General features: G+C 38.3%; 1 protein-coding gene across 2 annotated transcripts in view; it reads right to left on the bottom strand.

Moving 5' to 3' along the window:
- Window positions 1-4,843: 4,843 nt before the first annotated feature.
- Window positions 4,844-20,854, bottom strand: part of LOC128243074 (CCR4-NOT transcription complex subunit 1-like) — a 41,171-nt gene continuing 25,160 nt past the window's right edge. For both annotated transcript variants that reach the window (XM_052960579.1, XM_052960580.1), the window contains exons 31-46: window positions 19,973-20,116; window positions 19,247-19,468; window positions 18,888-19,076; window positions 17,159-17,307; window positions 16,069-16,279; window positions 15,636-15,703; window positions 14,467-14,725; window positions 12,973-13,209; window positions 12,119-12,282; window positions 9,342-9,459; window positions 8,962-9,063; window positions 7,462-7,719; window positions 6,908-7,154; window positions 6,505-6,637; window positions 6,112-6,246; window positions 4,844-5,507 (exon numbers count right to left, since the gene is read on the bottom strand). In XM_052960579.1, coding sequence (XP_052816539.1) covers window positions 5,420-5,507; window positions 6,112-6,246; window positions 6,505-6,637; window positions 6,908-7,154; window positions 7,462-7,719; window positions 8,962-9,063; window positions 9,342-9,459; window positions 12,119-12,282; window positions 12,973-13,209; window positions 14,467-14,725; window positions 15,636-15,703; window positions 16,069-16,279; window positions 17,159-17,307; window positions 18,888-19,076; window positions 19,247-19,468; window positions 19,973-20,116 — 2,724 coding nt within the window. In that variant the 3' untranslated portion in view covers window positions 4,844-5,419. The remainder of the gene's footprint in view (window positions 5,508-6,111; window positions 6,247-6,504; window positions 6,638-6,907; window positions 7,155-7,461; window positions 7,720-8,961; window positions 9,064-9,341; window positions 9,460-12,118; window positions 12,283-12,972; window positions 13,210-14,466; window positions 14,726-15,635; window positions 15,704-16,068; window positions 16,280-17,158; window positions 17,308-18,887; window positions 19,077-19,246; window positions 19,469-19,972; window positions 20,117-20,854) is intronic.

Here is a 20,854-nt window from a genome sequence, read left to right as displayed (position 1 = left end):
GTATATGTACACGTGCATTTTCCCCATCACGTACACGGCGTGCTCGTATACATAAGGTTGACCGTGTCTGTGCAACATCCAATAGAAGACAAAATGAGGCGCCTATTACATAAGGCGACGGCTACATGCAGGGGCGGTCTGGATTCGCCGTTGGAGGGGGCGTAATTTAGGGGCGTACCCTTTTGACTTGCGCCCCTCCCTCAGTTACGCTATTAATTTGGTTTAACGTGTTGGCAGGGTTGGTTTAATAATTTCCAGTCCGAAATGGTGCATTTGGGGCGTATTTGGGGCGTATTTTATTACTTTCTTCTCCTATAATGAAATAAAAAGTAAACTTGGACGATTTTAGCGGGGGGAGGGGGGTGCTCTCCCCTGAATCCGCTAGAGACACTACCTTACCCTAACCCGAGTAACTTATACAATTAATCCCACCTACGTCCGCTTCTGGGTGTAATTTAGACTTATTGTATTCATAAAGCTAACATTTATAATAACAACTTATAATTTGGAGTTATAATCAGATTTCGGCAACGGATGTTGATATTTATTTCAAACATCAAGCCATACACACGTACCAACTTGAGTGCGTTTGTACTAATGTTCACAAGTGTGTCATGTATACAGATATTCAGTTCTGTTTTTGAAATCCGAAAACCCTTATCGTACAGCTGAATACACAGTTTCTGAGCATCGATTTTCTACTAGTTTTACATAAATGGACAAAACGGACCAGATCATTTGTTTTCGAAAAGTGCATTTGAAAGAGGAAAAAAATCTGCATCGTGATCCGCCTGAAGCTAAGCGATCAGATGTCTATAAGTAACTTTAAATAACAAAACAAATTTCAGCGCCTTCTTAATTCAATGTAACTTTGGGTGACAAAAAAAAAACACTAAAAAAGGACCAAAATGTAAAAATCACAAAATTAAAGCAAAAACATCATATAAAAGGGCAAGAATTATCCTAACTTATATGTACATTTTTTTTAATCGTAAATGGTCAAATTTATAAAACATTTTTTATATAACCGTGGGTAATATTACTTTTTTGCATATTTGAAAAAGATCACCGCGAATTGGAGCGATATAAGCCCGCGATTAGAACGTCGAAACCAGGTAGGCCATTCGGCAATGGAAAAAATACTATATTGTAGAAAAATTAGCAAACTTGTTGAATCGATGGCAACCTTCTGACTTCGCTGGAGGATCGAGGACAAAGTCAGACGTTTGCTAGTTATCAATTGGAAAAAAAATATTATTGGTAAAAGTTCCTGCGACCTTGACATTTAGCACCCCAAATCAATATGGTTCATATTATTTTCAGTACCAACCTCTTCGTGATATTTGAATACTTTGTGCTCAAACATTTTCTAGTTAAGTATTGGACACTATTTTATTGCAAAAAGTTCTTTGACCTTAGATTACACCATGTAAATGGCTCATCAACTCGTCAAGATTAACCTCTCTGACATTTGAGGGATTTGTGCTTAGTGATTAGTTCGATAGTATGTTATTGATTAAACACCATTTTATTGCTTAAAGTTCTTTGACCTTGACCTTTGATTACACCATGTACATGTATATGGCTCATCAACTCGTCAAGATTAACCTCTCTAACATTTGAGGGATTTAATTGTGCTTAGTGATTAATTAGATAGTAAGTTAATGATTAAACAACATTTTATTGCTTAAAGTTCTTTGACCTTGGACCTTTGATCAAACAACATATATGGTTCATCTACTCTTCAAGATTAATCACTTTGTTAGTAAGTAAGTTACTAATATTAATTGAACACCATTTTATTGCTCAAAGTCACTGTGACTTTTAGATTTCAACCTCAAAATGGTACATCTTCTTGCTCAACTCTTTGTAAGCTTTAAGGCATTTATGCTCAGAAGTTTATGACTCATTAATTGGACACCATTTCTTTGCTAGATTTTACTGTGACCTTGACCTTTAAACACAATCATCAATATGGTTCACCTATTTGTCAAGGCTATAAAACCTCTGTGTAAAATTTGACGATTTAGTCTCAGTCGCGTTTAAGCCTATGGTCGAAAAAAGTCATCTTCATGAAGGCTACTTTGACATTGACCTTTGACCCTAAATTATGTAGGGGTAATGTTCTTGTGAAGGCCAAGCTTCACCTGAAACAAGAGGACCATGGACTGTATGTCGATTTTGGTCTGAAACCATTTTGTTGCTTAAGGTCTCTGTGACCTTGTACCTTTAACCTCAAATTTGATTAGGGTTATCTACTTGCCATGACCAATCTTGCTAAATTTGAGGATTCTGAGCTTAGACATTTCCACAGAATATAACTCACAATTTTTAAGTACACATTTGCTCAAAGATTCAATGCCATTTTACCATTCTAACAAGTAGGTAGTTCAGTAATCATGATAGATTATTAAGTGATTCTAATATCAAGAAAGATAATATTGAACACATTAGGCCTTGAAACGGGTGTAACACCTGATAATAAACTGATAATTTGAAACCCATCATCAGTTTGCCAATTGATGAAAGGAAAACACATGCCAAACCTCATGATCAAGTGAAGATCTAGTAACCTACTGAGCTAAATGACTGGTTGATGTTAAACTGTAAAAATTGTAATGATAAAAAGATGACATCATAAACTGTGAAAATTTTCCATTTGCCATTTGAAAAAATGGTTATCAGTAAACACGAGAAATAGACTTAGATATCTATCTGTGTGCACTAGTTTTAGCAGTACTTGTTGAGAACGCCGCAAATACAGTCACCATCATGTTTTATACAACTATATCAGTTTGAAAACAACTATGCTTTCAAAATGAATTGGAGTACTGTAATGTACAGGACCTGGTCTATAACCGAGCAAACTGGCAGAAATGGCTGTTTCAGCAAGGTTTTGAATTATCAGTGTTTGGCATTATATGAAACAAGTTTCTTGCCAATAAGAAATGTAAAGTTCCCTAAAAGTACCCATTTTATACACAACCCACCATGGGAACCACAGTTCTTTTATTAGTAGGAAGAAAGTATGATTGCTTGGATCACATATGCTACAATATCAATACCTGGTTAATGCGGTTAAAATAACGAATTTTACTTCATAGCCATTATGATTCTAGAACAAAGTAGAAAAGGCACTTGAAATTACGCTCGTGCTTTATGAACCGTAGTCCCAAACCCATTAATCTTTAAGTTCTGTAGTTCCAATCCAATTATTTTTTAAGTTCTGTAGTTCCAAACCCATTATTCTTTAAGTTCTGTAGTTCCAATCCTATTATTCTGTAGTCCCAAACCCATTAACCTTTAAGTTCTGTAGTTCCAATCCAATTATTTTTTAAGTTCTGTAGTTCCAAACCCATTATTTTTTAAGTTCCGATCCCATTATTCTATAAGTTCTGTAGTTCCAATCCCATTATTCCTAATGTTCTGTAGTTCCAAACCCATATTCTTTAAGTACTGTAATTCCAAACCCATTATTCTTTAAGAACTGTAGTTATAAACCCATTATTATTTAAGTTCTGTAGTTCCAATCCCATTATTCTTCAAGTTTTGTAGTCCCAATCCTATTATTCTTTAAGTTTTGTAGTCCCAATCCCATTATTCTTGAAGTTCTGTAGTTCCAATCCCATTATTCTTAAAGTTCTGTAGTTCCAAACCCATATTCTTTAAGTACTGTAGTTCCAAACCCATTATTCTTTAAGAACTGTAGTTATAAACCCATTATTATTTAAGTTCTGTAGTTCCAATCCCATTATTCTTCAAGTTTTGTAGTCCCAATCCTATTATTCTTTAAGTTTTGTAGTCCCAATCCCATTATTCTTGAAGTTCTGTAGTTCCAATCCCATTATTCTTAAAGTTCTGTAGTTCCAAACCCATATTCTTTAAGTACTGTAGTTCCAAACCCATTATTCTTTAAGAACTGTAGTTATAAACCCATTATTATTTAAGTTCTGTAGTTCCAATCCCATTATTCTTCAAGTTTTGTAGTCCCAATCCCATTATTCTTTAAGTTTTGTAGTCCCAATCCCATTATTCTTTAAGTTTTGTAGTCCCAATCCCATTATTATTGAAGTTCTGTAGTTCCAATCCCATTATTCTTTAAGTTTTGTAGTCCCAATTCCATTATTCTTTAAGTTCTGCAGTTTCAATCCCATAATGCTTTAAGTTCTGTAGTTCCAATCCATGTACCATTGTTCCAAATCTAATATTCTTTAAGAACTGTATTACAAACCCATTATTCTTCAAGTGCTGTAATTCCAAACCCATTATGCTTTGAGTGCTATAGTTCCAAACCCATTATGCTTTGAGTGCTGTAGTTCCAAACCCATTATGCTTTAAGTACTGTAGTTCCAAACTCATTATGTTTAAGTCCTATATTTCCCAGGCCATTATGCTTTAAATACTGTAGTTCCAAGGCCATTATTCTTCATATACTGTAGTTCCAAACCCATTATGCTTTAAGTCCTATAGTTCCAAGGCCATTATTTGTCAAATACTGTAGTTCCAAACCCATTATTCTTAAAATAATGTAGTTCCAAACCCATTATGCTTTAAGTACTGTAGTTCCAAGGCCATTATTCTTAAAATACTGTAGTTCCAAACCCATTATGCTTTAAGTACTGTAGTTCCAAACCAATTATGCTTTAAGTACTGTAGTTCCAAGGCCATTATTCTTCAAGTACCAGAGTTCCACACCCATTATGCTTTAAGCACTGTATTTCAAGACCCATTATGCTATAAAATGTGTACCATAGTTCTAAACAAATAAAACTGAATTCTGAAAAACACTGTATTGGATAATTTTGTTTGGCATCTCAAAATGGAAATCAAAACAAAGACAAAGTATATACTCATATTTACTACAGCAAATCATTCACACTATACACAAGATATCACACATCCAAGCATTTACAGGTATGGAAGCAAAACTACCTTAATGTACAAACCAGTTCCTAAATGCGCAAGTCCACACATACACTGCAACTATGTCTAGTTTCAAAATATTATATACAATAGCACAAGTACCAACTTGGAATAAAGGAGGATAAATGAAATAATTCTTCTGACAAACATTAATATTCATGTGACTTTAACACATAAGGAACTTTAAATGAAACACAGAACACTTCATCTTTTACAATGACCGTATATTAAATATTTCCATTGATTATTTTGTTTGACTGCTAACAAATATTTTGTTTGTTGCAAGTGCCAACATTCTCTTGGAGAATTGGTTCAAATATAAGACCAGGCATAGTAGCTTCTGGATTCTGCAAGGGTCATCTGATAAGATTGGTCAAATCACATGACAAACACAGACGTCTGTGAAGTAACACGACTGACGCAGATGTCACATGATTTGTTTGGTCAAGTCACATGACTAATGCGTATGGCATCCTGTCAGTAAGGTCACATGCCCCTAATGTAACTCGGCAGCCTCTTGTTCACGTGATGGGGTCGCCCCTGACCCTTTTTGAATGCAGGATCGAGCAACTGACTCAAACAACCTAGAAAATATGAAAGATGAACTTAGAACTTTCTATTCACAAATACAATAATCATCAATATTGTGAAACAAGGTTTTTTTATTATTAAAAGATTTACAACATTTAACGTTATTATAACAGTAAAAAAAACATTAAACCTAAAAAAAACTGGACAGGTCGCCTGTCTGGAGCACTCACAATTTTCCTAGTAAAGGTCATGGTGACCTTGACAGATCATCATGAATGTGACATTTAGCCCCCAAAATATGGGTCATCTACAGAATATGACAAGTGTGCAAATCAAGTTTGAGGACTATCCACCAAGTAATTCCAAAGTTTTGATCACCAAGTTGTGAATTTTTTTTATTTGAAACGAGATAATGCTGATGGAAAAAGCAATCTTTGTGCGCGCCACCCTTTGCAGGTGACAAACTTCAATAGGGGAAGTTGTTTGCCAAACCGACTACTGTTCAGTTGGAAAAACAGGAAAAGAAATAACATTTTACCACCAGAATCTTTTCTTTTTGGGATTAGGAACATTCAAATATTGGCGTTAAAAATCACCCCCCATATAACCCCTATCATCTAAATGAATAGTCCTCCCATCAAGACTGTTGGTACTTACTTCTCAATCTCGGGAGCACAGTGGACAAACTCATGAGTCCAGAACTTGAACTGGGGGTTCTTAATAAGCTCTATGAAGGTGATGAGCAGGCCCCAGGGGTGGGGGCGGTTGACAATCAGACGCTCCAACAGTACCCTGCAACATGAATGGGACTTGTGGTTTAAAAAATTTCCAAGGTCATGAATGTACTGACTTTTAAGTAAGAAATGCCACACATCAAATAATAAATACTGGTAAAATGGAAACAGTATTCATATTTTGAACATAAACAGTAAGAGAGTAAAACTATAAAATCCTTCTGTTATGATAAGTGTTTATTAAGAGCCAAAACATTTTGTTACTAGTAACAAGCAGTTTTTACAGTGACAAACACTGCACAATCCTGTGTCCTACCTGGTGATTTGTTCCTGTATGGCTTCCGTGTTGGCCTCGGCAAACAAGTACAGCAGTGTGCAGCTGAAGTAGTGGGTGTGGCTGTTGGGGTAGCGCAGCTGGTTCGCTAAAGCTGTCAGGAATAAGTATCGACCTGCAATAGAAAAATAGAACTTATGCAAAATCAAGGTAACCTAAGCCTTATTTTACATGAACAACACTTAAAACCTTTTATATAAACTACTTAGCTTTCATTAGGCTAAACTAAACTAGTTGCAATAAGGGTAAAGCAATTGCTTTATTGCAGCTTTACGAGAACGTTTTGGACGCAATTTTTTGACCAGTCAATTAAAATGTTACTATAAAAATCTTCAAACTTTGACTACTAAACCATCTCCAGTAACATGATAATGTATTCTTATACCTTCAGTGTCCAGGTCAACAGCAAGATTCTGGAATATGTCCATATGAGACGAGTGGGCGATTGTCGACATGCTTGGTGTGAGGCTCTTCGTGTGTATGTGCTGTATGGCCTGTGTACCCACGTACAATACCAGGGCATTCATCAACGAGATATTATAGCGTGAGCCCGGCTCGTTGGACTGTAAGCTGCTGCGAAGGTCCGAGAGGAACGTCACTGGGGAGCGTGTCTTCAGGTATGAGTCCAGGTCCTAGTTATAAGGGTTGGTAAAAAATATGTACATTTCTTACAAACAGGTCTTTTGAGGAAATCAAGATATTTTGGTAAAGACAGCCTAAGATGTAATTGTCAAATATTCATGACTTTAACAGTCTGTATTAATTTTCTTTCTAAAACAAACGAAATGAACAAAGAAACCTAATGGTTCACCATATCCTGGTAACATACGAAGCCAACTTGGGAAAAGTATGTCAAGATAACATGAAACATAGAGAACATGGTTTATTTTAAAATGAACAACTATTTACTGACACTGCCACTCAACTAATGAGACTTACATTTTTGAATGAGACGGGAGTGATCATGTTTGCAAAGTTTGTCGGTATCCTTGGAGCGTGGGCAATATCAGCCAACATATCCACCTTTAGATTCGGAGTGAAGGGGTCGGGGAGGCGCATGTTGCGGGGAAACGCGCTCAAAATCAGGTTGCGCATCTGGATACAGTTAGTGGAGATGATGTCACAGAACGCGTAGTGGTAATCACAGAGGAATTCGGGAAAGTCATGGAGCAGAACCAGCAACACTCGCAACGTACCCTGGAAAACATATTTACCATGGTTTAAGTGGTCACAGTACATAGGTGCTGTAAAACACAATTTTGAGCCTTAAGTCACATAGGGTATATATAATTTATGTTTTTTCTTATTTTATTTGGTATTTCAATTGAGTGAAACGTCAAAAAGTAATGCTGAAACTTGCTGGATGATATTATTAAAAGTGGAAAAATTATGTGCTTACAAGCTTGGCAATGTGGTGCAAATTTTGACTGCACACATGATGTCTTAATAAAAAACAATAATGCAAAAAAACCTTTTCATTCAAAAGAGAGAAGTTTTAACATCTTTTTATTCTTTTCAGCACTTTTTCCAATGATTATTTCATTTTTAAGAATTATGTTTGAAGGCAAAAAATCATGTTAAGCACCTCATATGATAAGGCAGATCATAGTGAAGTGTTTTGGTTCAGTGATGTAAAAGCCTATACCACCTATATGTTACAGGTCTTTTTAATGACAAACAATTCTCTCATAATACTTTCTTGTTTCCTCTACTTGTCGATTCTTGGCTCTAGCGTGTGCTGTGTGTGTCTGGGGTTCATATTCAATAACCAAATTAGATTTCACTTAATTCAACATGTAGAAATAGAGTGTTGTGGTTCAGGGATGTGATTGAGCTGCTAGCTGTAGGACTCAAACCTTCAGTGATGGGTTTTGAGGGCGCTTTAGGACTCGACTGGTGGTCAAAGGGGGTGAAGCACCCAGCCACAGAAGCAAAACTTGCTTTTAAAAGACCCTTTTGAGGGCTTTCCCAACCATTTGAAACAACCTGGAGTGTCAATACTAACTACAAATAAAAGTATCAGCTGAAAGCAACCAGTTAACTTTTTTAACCATATTTTTTTTAATAATTGGTCCCTTGAGCTTTAAATTTGCAGACATATCACATCCCTCCCTGTGCTTTGACTATAAAATTAGTTGACCAATATTCTTAATCAAATTGATGAGGCATGTCTAAATACATGGATAAGAATATTGAGATACAGTCCCAGGTTATTTAAACATTTAATCCAGCTCTATTGCAATGCATATCCACAAACATAGAATATCATATTCGTCAAAAATATGCACACTTTGGTCTTTGGCTGTACATTACAAAAATTAAATTAGCAGAAATCAAGTCTTGTATCCAAGTAAAAAAACTAGGGTTAAGGGAAAGACAGTTCAACATCAAATACAAACAGAAGGAGGTACAACAGTCTTTAAAATGTGTAATCCCTACCTTATAGAGGAAGTGTATTGGCTTGGTAAGCTCAGCATTCCTCAGGAACGGGTGGAGGAACTTGAACAGGTCGATCAGTAGCTGAGCGTACATGCCCCATGCCTGGAATAGACAAGCTTATTATCATATAGTTATAAGTGTTCCTTCGTTATACAGTTATATCCTTTAAAATCATTGTGACCTAAACTTTTATGGACTAAGATGTGATGTACTTATTTTAATAAATAAAATCTATTTTGATACCAATCAAAAAAATGAATATTTTCAAGATTATTTTATCTGTCTCCAGTTTTTTTCAATTGAAGTTTTCTACATTCAATAATAAAGACTTTAAAATCTCTGTGTTCTATAAATAACCCCTGAATGTCATTTTCCCTTACCCTCTGTTGTGGGGTGAGCGCCAGCATGCGCCCTACAAACACTCGATGAGAGATCAGCTCCAACCAGGCAAAACAGAAGCCCGGGGCCTTCGTGGGTCTCAGTACATGGAACGTGTTGCTGTAACAAACACAAGTTATATACATTAATTTCAGCTCCATAGTGAACATAAAACCAGTACTGGTGTTCATTTTGAGGGGCCAAAAGAATGCTGGAGCCCACCACTATTGGGTATGAGAAAGAAAACTTCACGCCTCTCGCCCTCTCAGATTTATTGAAGACATTCTACACGAGATCTTATTATTCATTAGGCAATATGAACGTTCATAATTAATATGCTGTCTATTTCATAATAGTACATTTACTTTTCTTTAAAAAAAATACCTAGTGCTCAGTAGATCAACTAATTTAAGTTTTGAGTTTATATAATAACAAAAAACGTCTGCATTCTAGATATAACAAGAGCTGTCACAGTATGTGAAGAATGCCCCCGAATGTGACATTGACCTACGAACAAGGTCAGTACATGAAAAGTTGATCTTGCCTTTACGTGTCAAATACATATGGCAAGTTATTTTAAATTGCCTCTGAACATAAAAAAATACCACCCATACTTGACAACCTACACTGTTATGTCCTTATATTCAGAATTCCCTTGTGAATAAACACTTAGTGTATCTTTCACCTTAGAGGTAGGGACATGGGTCTTGCACACGACACGTCGTCTTCGTATGTGGAACACATGTAGCAAGTGATTTTAAAATCTGTCCATACAAGGGAAAGTTACAGCCCAGACACGACAACCTATACTCTATGTCCTTATATGCAGCACTCCATTGTGAATAAACACTATGTGTGACCTTGACCTTTGAGACAGGGACACGGGTCTTGCATGTAACACGTTGTCTTGGTATGTGGAACACATGTGGCAAGTTATTTTAAAATCTGTCCATACAAGAGAAAGTTACAGCCCGGACATGACAACCTATACTCTATGTCCTTATATGCAGCACTCCATTGTGAATAAATACTAAGAGTGACCTTGACCTTTGAGGTAGGGACACGGGTCTTGCACGTGACACGTCGTCTTGGTATGTGGAACACATGTGACAAGTTATTTTAAAATCTGTCCATACAAGGGAAAGTTACAGCCCGGACATGACAACCTTTACTCTATGTCCTTATATGCAGCAATCCATTGTAAATAAACACTAAGTGTGACCTTGACCTTTGAGGTAGGGACACGGGTCTTGCACGCGACACGTCGTCTTGGTATGTGGAACACATATGGCAAGTTATTTTAAAATCTGTCCATACAAGAGAAAGTTACAGCCCGGACACGACAACCTATACTCTATATCCTTATATGCAGCACTCCATTGTGAATAAACACTAAGTGTGACCTTGACCTTTGAGGTAGGGACACGGGTCTTGCATGCGACACGTCGTCTTGGTATGTGGAACACATGTGGCAAGTTATTTTAAAATCTGTCCATACAAGGGAAAGTTACAGCCCGTACACGACAATCTATACTCTATGTCCTTATATGCAGCACTCCATTGTGAATAAACACTAAGTGTGACCTTGACCTTTGAGGTAGGGACACGGGTCTTGCACGCGACACGTCGTCTTGGTATGTGGAACAAATGTGGCAAGTTATTTTAAAATCTGTCCATACAAGGGAAAGTTACAGCCCGGACACGACAACCTATACTCTATGTCCTTATATGCAGCAATCCATTGTAAATAAACACTAAGTGTGACCTTGACCTTTGAGGTAGGGACACGGGTCTTGCACACGACACGTCGTCTTGGTATGTGGAACACATGTGGCAAGTTATTTTAAAATCTGTCCATACAAGAGAAAGTTACAGCCCGGACACGACAACCTATACTCTATGTCCTTATATGCAGCACTCCATTGTGAATAAACACTGAGTGTGACCTTGACCTTTGAGGTAGGGACACGGTTCTTAACGCCACACGTCGTCTTGGTATGTGGAACACATGTGGCAAGTTATTTTAAAATCTGTCCATACAAGGGAAAGTTATAGAGCCGGATGGACGGACGGACGGTGCGATTTTAATATGCCCACCTTCGGGGGCATAAAAATGTGCATCAAAGTCATGATTTCCACAACTTAATAACCTTGAATACCGCTCAGAAAGATCTGAAATAGTGGATGACTTATAATTTTTAATTTATGAGCGACGCAAGTAGAAAAAGTCCCAAAATGCCTATATTATATTTCATAACTCTAGATTTACTAAGTGCAGTATAGAAACGAAACCCCAGGTTCACAACTTCAACACCTAAATAACATTCTGGCTAGGTTTCTGGACTTAAGGTGAAATATTATTGGCCTATAGAGTGACAGAAATGCCATTTTTGCTATTTCAAGGGCCATACCTCTGGTTTTACTGCTTGCACAGAGTTGATGAAACACCAGGTGCACAACTTAATCACCTCATTAACATTCCCCAGATTTCATGACTCTAGGTTATATAGTTTTGGAATTTGACTGGACAACAGTTCCCATAATACTTTCGTACAGAATCAGGGAAGGACGGATGCATGCACGCACGGACGGACAAGAGCAAATCTATATACCCCACTCCCATTTTTGTAGGGGCTTAAAAAATCCTATAAAGAAACAAATAATTGACATTTAACACCAAATAGCCAAATTCAATCCTTTTTCTTCATCTAAGTCTATGTATTTCCCTCACATTCCATTCCGAACACTGCAAATGTTCTGTTCCTCAACATTGACTCACCAGAAGGCAGTGAGAACCTGGAAATTGATGTTCTCTAGGATAATGTCGGGGGCATTGAGCTCAATGAAGAGCATGATGAAGATGCGATGGTAGGGCAGTTGTTGGAACTCTGTCTTGCGTACCTCATGGTCCTGCAGCAGCACGCCTGCTACTATACCCAACACCTGTGGAAGTGAGAGATGTATTGTTAAACCTTTTATTTGAAGCTAAAACTTCCATAGATGTGTTTAAGCTTGAGTCTTTCTTCAAATCTTCATGGTCCTGCAGTAGCATGCCCGCTACTATACCAAACACATAGGGAATTGAGAGCTGGATATGTTAAATCTTTCCATTGCAGCAATAACTTCTATAAATGTCTTTCTCAAGCTTTGTGGTCTTGCTCACCTATTATTATACCCAACGCCTGGGGATATGAGAAAAAAAATGGTTTTACTAGTACTTGAAATTCCAGCTTGACCTTTATATAATGCCCTCTATTTTACAACTACCATAGCTTAGTCTTGCATGCCCCTTGGTCCTGCATACTCCCGGCAATACACCCAAATGGTACATTTACACAATATAATTATGATAAAGAAAACAGCAAAGGAACAGAATCAGTGCAATGTAACTAACTTGTTAATATAAAAAGGACATGCAAAAGGATTGGGCCACAAATTTTTCAAACATCAGTTATGGCCCTTTTCCAAAAAATCTAGACAGCACTTTACACAGCTTGAAGAAAACCTTGAAAATATTTTCAAAATATATAGAGAAGCATATGTATGTCTTATTACATCTTATTTTACCTGAAATTCACGTCACTTTTGAGGAAACACTGCATCACATTGAGAGATAAACATTGTCAATCTCACCTTATTCAGCAAGTTGATCTTGGTCACTGAGTTGGCAGTGTCGCCGGAGTGTTTCACCAGCAGGGTGATCAGTCGTACGAACGCGTCCAGGGTGTGGAAACACTTGGCGCGTACCAGACCGGAGTTGTGCGTCTGCTCTGACAGAGCCCTGTAGCACAGATCAACGCACATCTCCGTGCACAACCGAAAAAATCGGGTTATCAAGTCGTCTGTTTTCAGTATTCCTTGTTGGTGCATCTGGAAGGGATATAAGGGCAACATGGATTTGTTGACCTTTTTTGATAAGAAATAATTCCTATACAAAATGCAGATATAGCTTTGATTACAGGCAGAGCTCCCTGAGTTTGGGTTTTCTTCTAAATCTAAAACAGTATTCATAGTTTTCACTGTTTACACTGTTAAATACACAAGTTCCATGGTCAGAATTGCCGCACCAAGGCTCTTAATAAGTTTTAGTTAAACCATCTCAAATAGTAAAGTTATGGACCAGCTACTACTTATTCTACTGAAAATTCACATATTTTTCCACATTTGAACTGCCCAAATTGCCATTTGAACCGTTTATTTTGGGCGGCAGCTGTTGTTGTTTTTTTAAAACACTGCGCATGCTTCATCATACCCTGATAAATCTTTCCGTAAATCAACTTCTTTGAAAGTCATTGACAATAAACTGTGACCATTGATCAACACAAATATATCTGGATAAATCAACTCTGAGGGCCCAGAATATTTGTGCCAGTGATGGTCGAGATAAAGCTAATCCATGAGACTGTCCTCATTTCTTGTAACAACATTGTGCTTTACCTTCAAGAACTGACCTCAATAACTGGATCTGTCTACAGCTAGCTAAATTTAAGGCATATACATGTATAACATTTTATCAAGTGCAAGGTTTAACTAAAACTGCAGTGTTTGACAATACAATAATCACCATTTAAATAGGAGGGGATGGAATGCTCTAGCCTACAATTAGTTGATATGCTTTATGGATGTTTTGTGTGACTATGATTTGGATAAGTGCAAAGACAGAACACTCATTTCGATCATTTCTAGGATACACAACAGTGCAGAGCACTGATGCAAAATAAACCTCACAAGAGTTCAAAACTTCATGCATATATATGGAACAAGCAGCTGACACCAAAGACATCAGGCATCTTATGTTAATCATCAAGTCTATTGAAAAATATTATCATAAGGTCTACAATATACATGAGCTGTAGGTCTGGGTAAGTATCATGAGGGCTTATATCTGCTAAGTGATCTGATCTCAAACTTAAAACTTAATTTGAACTCATCAATGTTTTATTTTACATAATTAAATAGTGATAGTGCATATTGTAAACCTTGGGAAATTGAATAAAAATAATATTCATATCACTATTTAATTAAAATAGTTTTGCAAAATTGGCCAAAAAATCAAAAACAGTAAAAAAGGACCAGGCAGAATCAAAATATACAGTATTCTACTGTGTTGCAATGTATCACACTGACCTGTTGTACAAATGCGGAGAACGCCTTCGTGCTGTCTCTCCCTGCTGCAGGCGAGTGGTACATGTTGACCCACTCCCGCAGCAAGTACTCAGTTTTCTCGTGGAGGCCGGGCGGATCCTCGATCTCCCGTGCCTGGGTTATACCCGACTGCATCATGAAGGTGGGTCCGCCCCCGCCCGGGGCTCGGTCTAGCATTCCAAACTCCCCTCCCCCACCGGTAGTTGGGGTCTGGCGCAGGTTCTCCAACAGGTTCGTCAGTCTGCAATGTTCGTGTCGTTTGTTCACTTGCTGGCCTGACTTTCCTTCTGAAGTCAAGCTTGGCTAAATTTCTAGTTTCAGAAAAGTTTTAAGCTTAAGGCCATCAAACACAGCCTCAAAATATACTCCCAGGAAATTATTGTATGTTCTCTAGTTTTTCATACAGGTTTTTATAAAAACATTTCTCGCAATAAACATGTAAACAAAGTTCAGTCTGGTGTGGTATTATTAGTCACTTTTGTTAGTAGCTGAGGGTGTATGGTATATACACTATCAGTATATGTTCCAGTGTTTATGCCTCACAAGAGCTATTTATAGTGATACCAACTACCTTTTATATTTCCAAGAAAACCCCACACTTAACCAAAATTTCACCATTATTTATAATTAGTAATGGTTGAATGTAACCTAGATTGATACCGTAAAAGACTGGTTATAAGACACACCTTTTCCCCTTAGATTTCGATGTAAAAAAAATGCCTGCGTCTTAAAACCAGTAACAAGCTTTTGAACTTTTTTTCTGAGTTTGGTAAATCAGGAACTTGACTACAAAGGTTATTCTGTCTTATTTAACTATGGGATTTTGGTTTTTCGAAACATATCTGATAAACATGTTTTTTGTCCCTATCAGACATGTTAAGGTGTAAAACAAGCATGGCTGTTTGAAGTTAAGAAACTTTTTTTAAATGTTAGTTGCTGGAAATTTGGAATTTCTGCCTTTTTCTGGGGTACTTAAATTTACTCAAGTGAATATTCACCTACATCATGTATCTCTTAACCAACAGAATAGTGTCATTTGTAAAGGAGATGATATATACAGGAACATAACACTATTATTCAGCATAAACCAATTTACCCATCACATCTGATATATGATGAACTCTTGGTCAGTGAAACAATATCAAACTTACCCAGCCGGGAGTTGCCTGGACTTGCCAGCAAAGTAGCTCAGGAACTCAATGGTGTTTGCAAAGTCAGCCTGTAATACACAAACAATGGTTAACAAGTTTGAAATTCAATAGACTTCCTTATGGCAGTTTGTATTTATCTATATCTATAGAGCAATAACTTAAAATGCAGCCAAATCTATTAACATGTACTTGCTATACCTCATATTGAGTTTAATCACATTTTATCATCAAATTCTAATCAACTGATTTACTTTTCTTAACAATTCATTTTTGTAACATACAGCGAAAATGACGGGACTAAAACCTCACTTTGTAAGGGGAACTGGGTTCAATTAGTCATTATAATTGTTGTAAACTCAACCATCCCCCTCTATATTTTAACAACAATGATCATGCTATGCTAACTAGTTAAAAGTTAGCTCATCAGGCATACCTCAGTTATCTGTCCACTGCGTTTATCATCCACACAGTATCTTTGGACAAGCTGCATGGCGAATGTGATAGCGACACCATTCCTGTCGCTCTCCATTAGCTGGAAGAGGTACATGTCGTACGAGTTAAGGTTCACAAGCTGACTCTGAATGAGGATGTCTACTGCCTCCAGGTTAAAACGATGTTCCTCCCGGCATCCCTCTGACACACACCTGCAAATAATAGATAAAGAAGGATTAAATATATGACGGTTGCTTCTATTTGAGTCTGCATGTGGTATTGTGGTATTGGGTTAAGACCACAAGGCCCCTCTGCATGAGAATGTCTACCACCAGGTTGAACCCATCCGCCTATCATCAAGTTAAAGAAGCCACTATGGTCCTTTCTCATATCTTATGACAATATGTTTGGCTGTATTCAGTTTATTATGTCAATACCACACCACATCTCCTAGGGACATCTTTTATGATCAAACACATCTTTTAGTGACACCCTTTCCCTCAAAACAGACCCATCCTCTCACACACCTGGTAACATGTTTGTTGGTCCACTGTGGCCCAAAAGCACTCAGATTTTGCTGGGCATTTGACCTCTCAACAGCCCCACCCCTCACTCTGATCTTGCTTGGTGATTGCCCCTTGAACATCCCCATCCCCTCACTCACCTGGTAACATGTGTTGCTTGTCCACTGTGGCCCAAATGCCCTCTGATTTTGCTGGACATTTGACCTCTTAACAGACCCATCCCTCACTCACCTGGCCACTGAAGCCCAAATGCCCTCTGATCTTGCTTGGTGATTGCCCCTTGAACAGCCCCATCCCCTCACTCACCTAGTAACAAGTTTGCCGGTCCACTGAAGTCCAAATGCCCTCTGATCTTACTGGACATTTAACCCTTCACAGACCCATCCCCTCACTCACCTAGTAACATGTTTGCTGGTCCACTGTGGCCCAAATGCCCTCTGATTTTGCTGGACATTTAACCTCTCAACAGACCCATCCCTCACTCACCTGGTAACATGTTTGCTGGTCCAAATATCCTCTGATCTTGTTGGATATTTGCCCCCAAAACAGCCCCATCCTCTCACTCACCTGGTAACATGTTTGCTGGTCCACTGAGGCCCAAATGCTCTCTGATCTTGCAAAGCATTCAACACAAGGAGGTGACAGTCTCGGAACCTCAACATTAATTTCTGATCCTGGGTCCGGGCGGTGAACTGCTCCATCAACCCCTCAGTAGCCTGCGGGGAGAGAATCAAGGTCAACAAGAGATGTTTGTCAAACATTATGCCCCCTGAGCGCCAAGTTGCCAGAAATATTTGGACAATTGAATGAAATATGCATGGACTGAAATGACAGCTGATTTGTCATTGGATGCATATGAGGCAGGTCATCTACTTATGATAACTTAAGAAGGCAAATAAATGCCCAACTAAAATAGTAACATAAAAGAAAATCATTTCTATATAAACATTTATACATCAATCCCAATCATCTGTGCATGCATTAAAAAAATATGGACAATCAGAAAACCTTTTTTCAGCTTACAGTCACACTGACCTTGACCTTTGACCCACTGACCTCAAAATCAATAGGGTTCATCTGCTGGTCATGACCAATACACCTACCAAGTATGAGGTCCCTGGGTCAAAGCGTTCTCAAGTTATTGATCGGAAACCGTTTTTCATGTAAAGGTCACACTGACCTTGACCTTTGACCCACTGACCTCAAAATCAATAGGGTTCATCTGCTGGTCATGACCAATAAGCCTACCTAGTATGAGGTCCCTGGGTCAAAGCGTTCTCAAGTTATTGATCGGAAACCGTTTTTCATGTTAAGGTCACACTGACCTTGACCTTTGACCTCAAAATCAATAGGGTTCATCTGCTGGTCATGACCAATACACCTACCAAGTATGAGGTTCCTGGGTCAAAGCGTTCTCAAGTTATTGATCGGAAACCGTTTTTCATGTAAAGGTCACACTGACCTTGACCTTTGACCCACTGACCTCAAAATCAATAGGGTTCATCTGCTGGTCATGACCAATAAGCCTACCTAGTATGAGGTCCCTGGGTCAAAGCGTTCTCAAGTTATTGATCGGAAACCGTTTTTTCATGTTAAGGTCACACTGACCTTGACCTTTGACCCACTGACCTCAAAATCAATAGGGTTCATCTGCTGGTCATGACCAATACACCTACCAAGTATGAGGTTCCTGGGTCAAAGCGTTCTCAAGTTATTGATCGGAAACCGTTTTTCATGTAAAGGTCACACTGACCTTGACCTTTGACCCACTGACCTCAAAATCAATAGGGTTCATCTGCTGGTCATGACCAATACACCTACCAAGTATGAGGTTCCTGGGTCAAAGCGTTCTCAAGTTATTGATCGGAAACCGTTTTTCATGTAAAGGTCACACTGACCTTGACCTTTGACCCACTGACCTCAAAATCAATAGGGTTCATCTGCTGGTGATGACCAATACACATACCAAGTATGAGGTCCCTCGGTCAAAGCGTTCTCAAGTTATTGATCGGAAACCATTTGGTATTCCGACCGACCGACCGACAGACCGACCGACCGACATGTGCAAAACAATATACCCCACTTTTTTCAAAAGGGGGCATAATAAACATGATTTGTAGTGGTTCATTGCAGTTTATCGGTGAATTGAAACTTTTAGTATCCATTATTTGGCTAAAGGCTCTTGACCATAAACTGTTATCTTGACTTCTAGGGTGGCATCTACCATTAATATGTAAATGTATGGGGAAAAAAAAAAAGTACGAACTTGACAAATCTCCAAACTCCCGACCCTTACCTTCTGAAGCAGAGCCATTGCAGATGCTAGGTCCCTACTGGCCCCTGCCATCATGATTGTGTCAAGAAGCGCTCTCATCTGCGCCAGCAGTGGGTTGGTGCCCGCCACGCCTGCCTGCGAGATACTCTGCTCAATCTCTCGAGCGATCTTCTCATAGATAAGCATCAGCTCCTCTGAGGCCGGGTAAGACTGAAAGAAATACCAAATTCATGTATTTAAAATTTTGATAAAAGCTGGATACAGTTGCAGTTCTATAAAAAGAACATTTAATGAACACATCACGTATTCGAGTACTCAAACATTTAGTTTTCAATGTTAGATATCATTACACAACCCCTATAATAGAACTGGACACTTACAGGCATAGGTTTGGCAAGGCCTGCTGGCAGGTTCAGCTCGGATAGTGGCAGAAATCCTGGGATGTTCCTGGCATACTCCTCGTAAACAGCAATCTGCTGGGGCGTCTCTCCACCAACCTTAAGGCGTATCTGCTCCGGCATACGCTCGGCCTGGTATGTCAGCGTGATTGGCTCACAGAAACGGATACCCTTTTCCCTTGCAGCCTTCCGACTGTCAAGGTCCTGTAAAAATAATTTATTTTCGTTATTAAACTATATACATGTATAAACTTAATTCCCTTCTCCCAAACTCTACAATAGTCCAAACTCAATGATAGATGGAAGTTTTAATATTTTTCTGCAAAAACATCTTTTATTCTCCATGTAAACATGATATCACAGCCAACAAATGAGAAAGACAGTAGCTTGCTCGGTTAGCACACTGGCTTTTCACCTGTGAACTGTGTTCGATTCCATACCAGGGCTCATGTGAGTTTGGTTTATGGTCACCAAGCCAGACCAGTGGTATTCCTCTGGATACTCAGGTTTCCCCAAGTGATTAATGATGTTCTAACAACTTGTTTCACAATCATTGCAAAAAAAGAGTTTAAACTAAGACACTGGCTTGGTATTGGGAGAGTCCTGAATTTTATTATTTACTTGTCCAGATATTAACATATTGCATTTTACAATATTGCAGTAAGCAGTGTAATATCATTTGGCTGAGAGACAACTAGGAGCACATACTGCTGCAAGTCGTTTGTCCATCTCGGGAATGGCGCGCTCCACTGCAGTCTTCTGTATGAAGGCCGAGGCCAGTTCTATGTTGTCCTGGGCAACCAACATGGCCGCCTGCTCGATCAACTCCTTCTGCTGCTGGCTTGCTCCTTGCTGTTTATTTAGCAGGTAAGAAAACATAAATCAACACATACAAGCATTTTACAATAGTATAAACAAATACTAGTACTCATTAAATACACATACATGCCATATCCTTGGGATTATCACAAATCCCCTGGGAAATCTCCAGAAATGAATATATGCTTGTATACTGCAGAATTAATAGCTTTAAAGAATTTACTACTGAAAAAGTGATCACTATTATGCAAACTGTGATTTTAATTTTAATCAGTAATCAAGTGAAAATCAAGCGATTAAAGGTCCTAAAAGGCCATTATGTAAAACACATAGGTACACTTAAGGTAAATTTTTTAACCAGCCTTGCATGAGATGGTCAGACACAGATGTTTCCTCTATATACACAGTGTGAGGTCAGATGTCATAATACACACCATGTCATGATATAAAACTAGAAATGTGTCCATAGGACACGGATGCCTCCACTTCGGTTTTTTGTCACAGAAAATAAGCCATAATGATTTTTGAAGTATTTTTGGCAAAAAAGGGCCGTAACTCCTAAATGACTAAAGCGATTTCCATGACTATCGAACTTGATCAAGATATTATGGTCATAAACATGTGTTTAAAGTTTGGTGAGGATTGGACAAACAGTTTTCAAGAATTAGATCGGAAACAATCTTCGGGACGTATTTTTCAAGTCTTTTTTTGCAAATAAAGGGCCGTAACTCCTAAATGACAAAAGCGATTTCCATGGCTATCGAACTTGAT

The sequence above is a fragment of the Mya arenaria genome, chromosome 8 (genome assembly GCF_026914265.1).
Source record: "Mya arenaria isolate MELC-2E11 chromosome 8, ASM2691426v1".
NCBI lineage: Eukaryota > Metazoa > Mollusca > Bivalvia > Myida > Myidae > Mya > Mya arenaria.
Note: the sequence above shows the minus strand (reverse complement) of the source record. Positions and strands in the feature narration are given on the sequence as shown.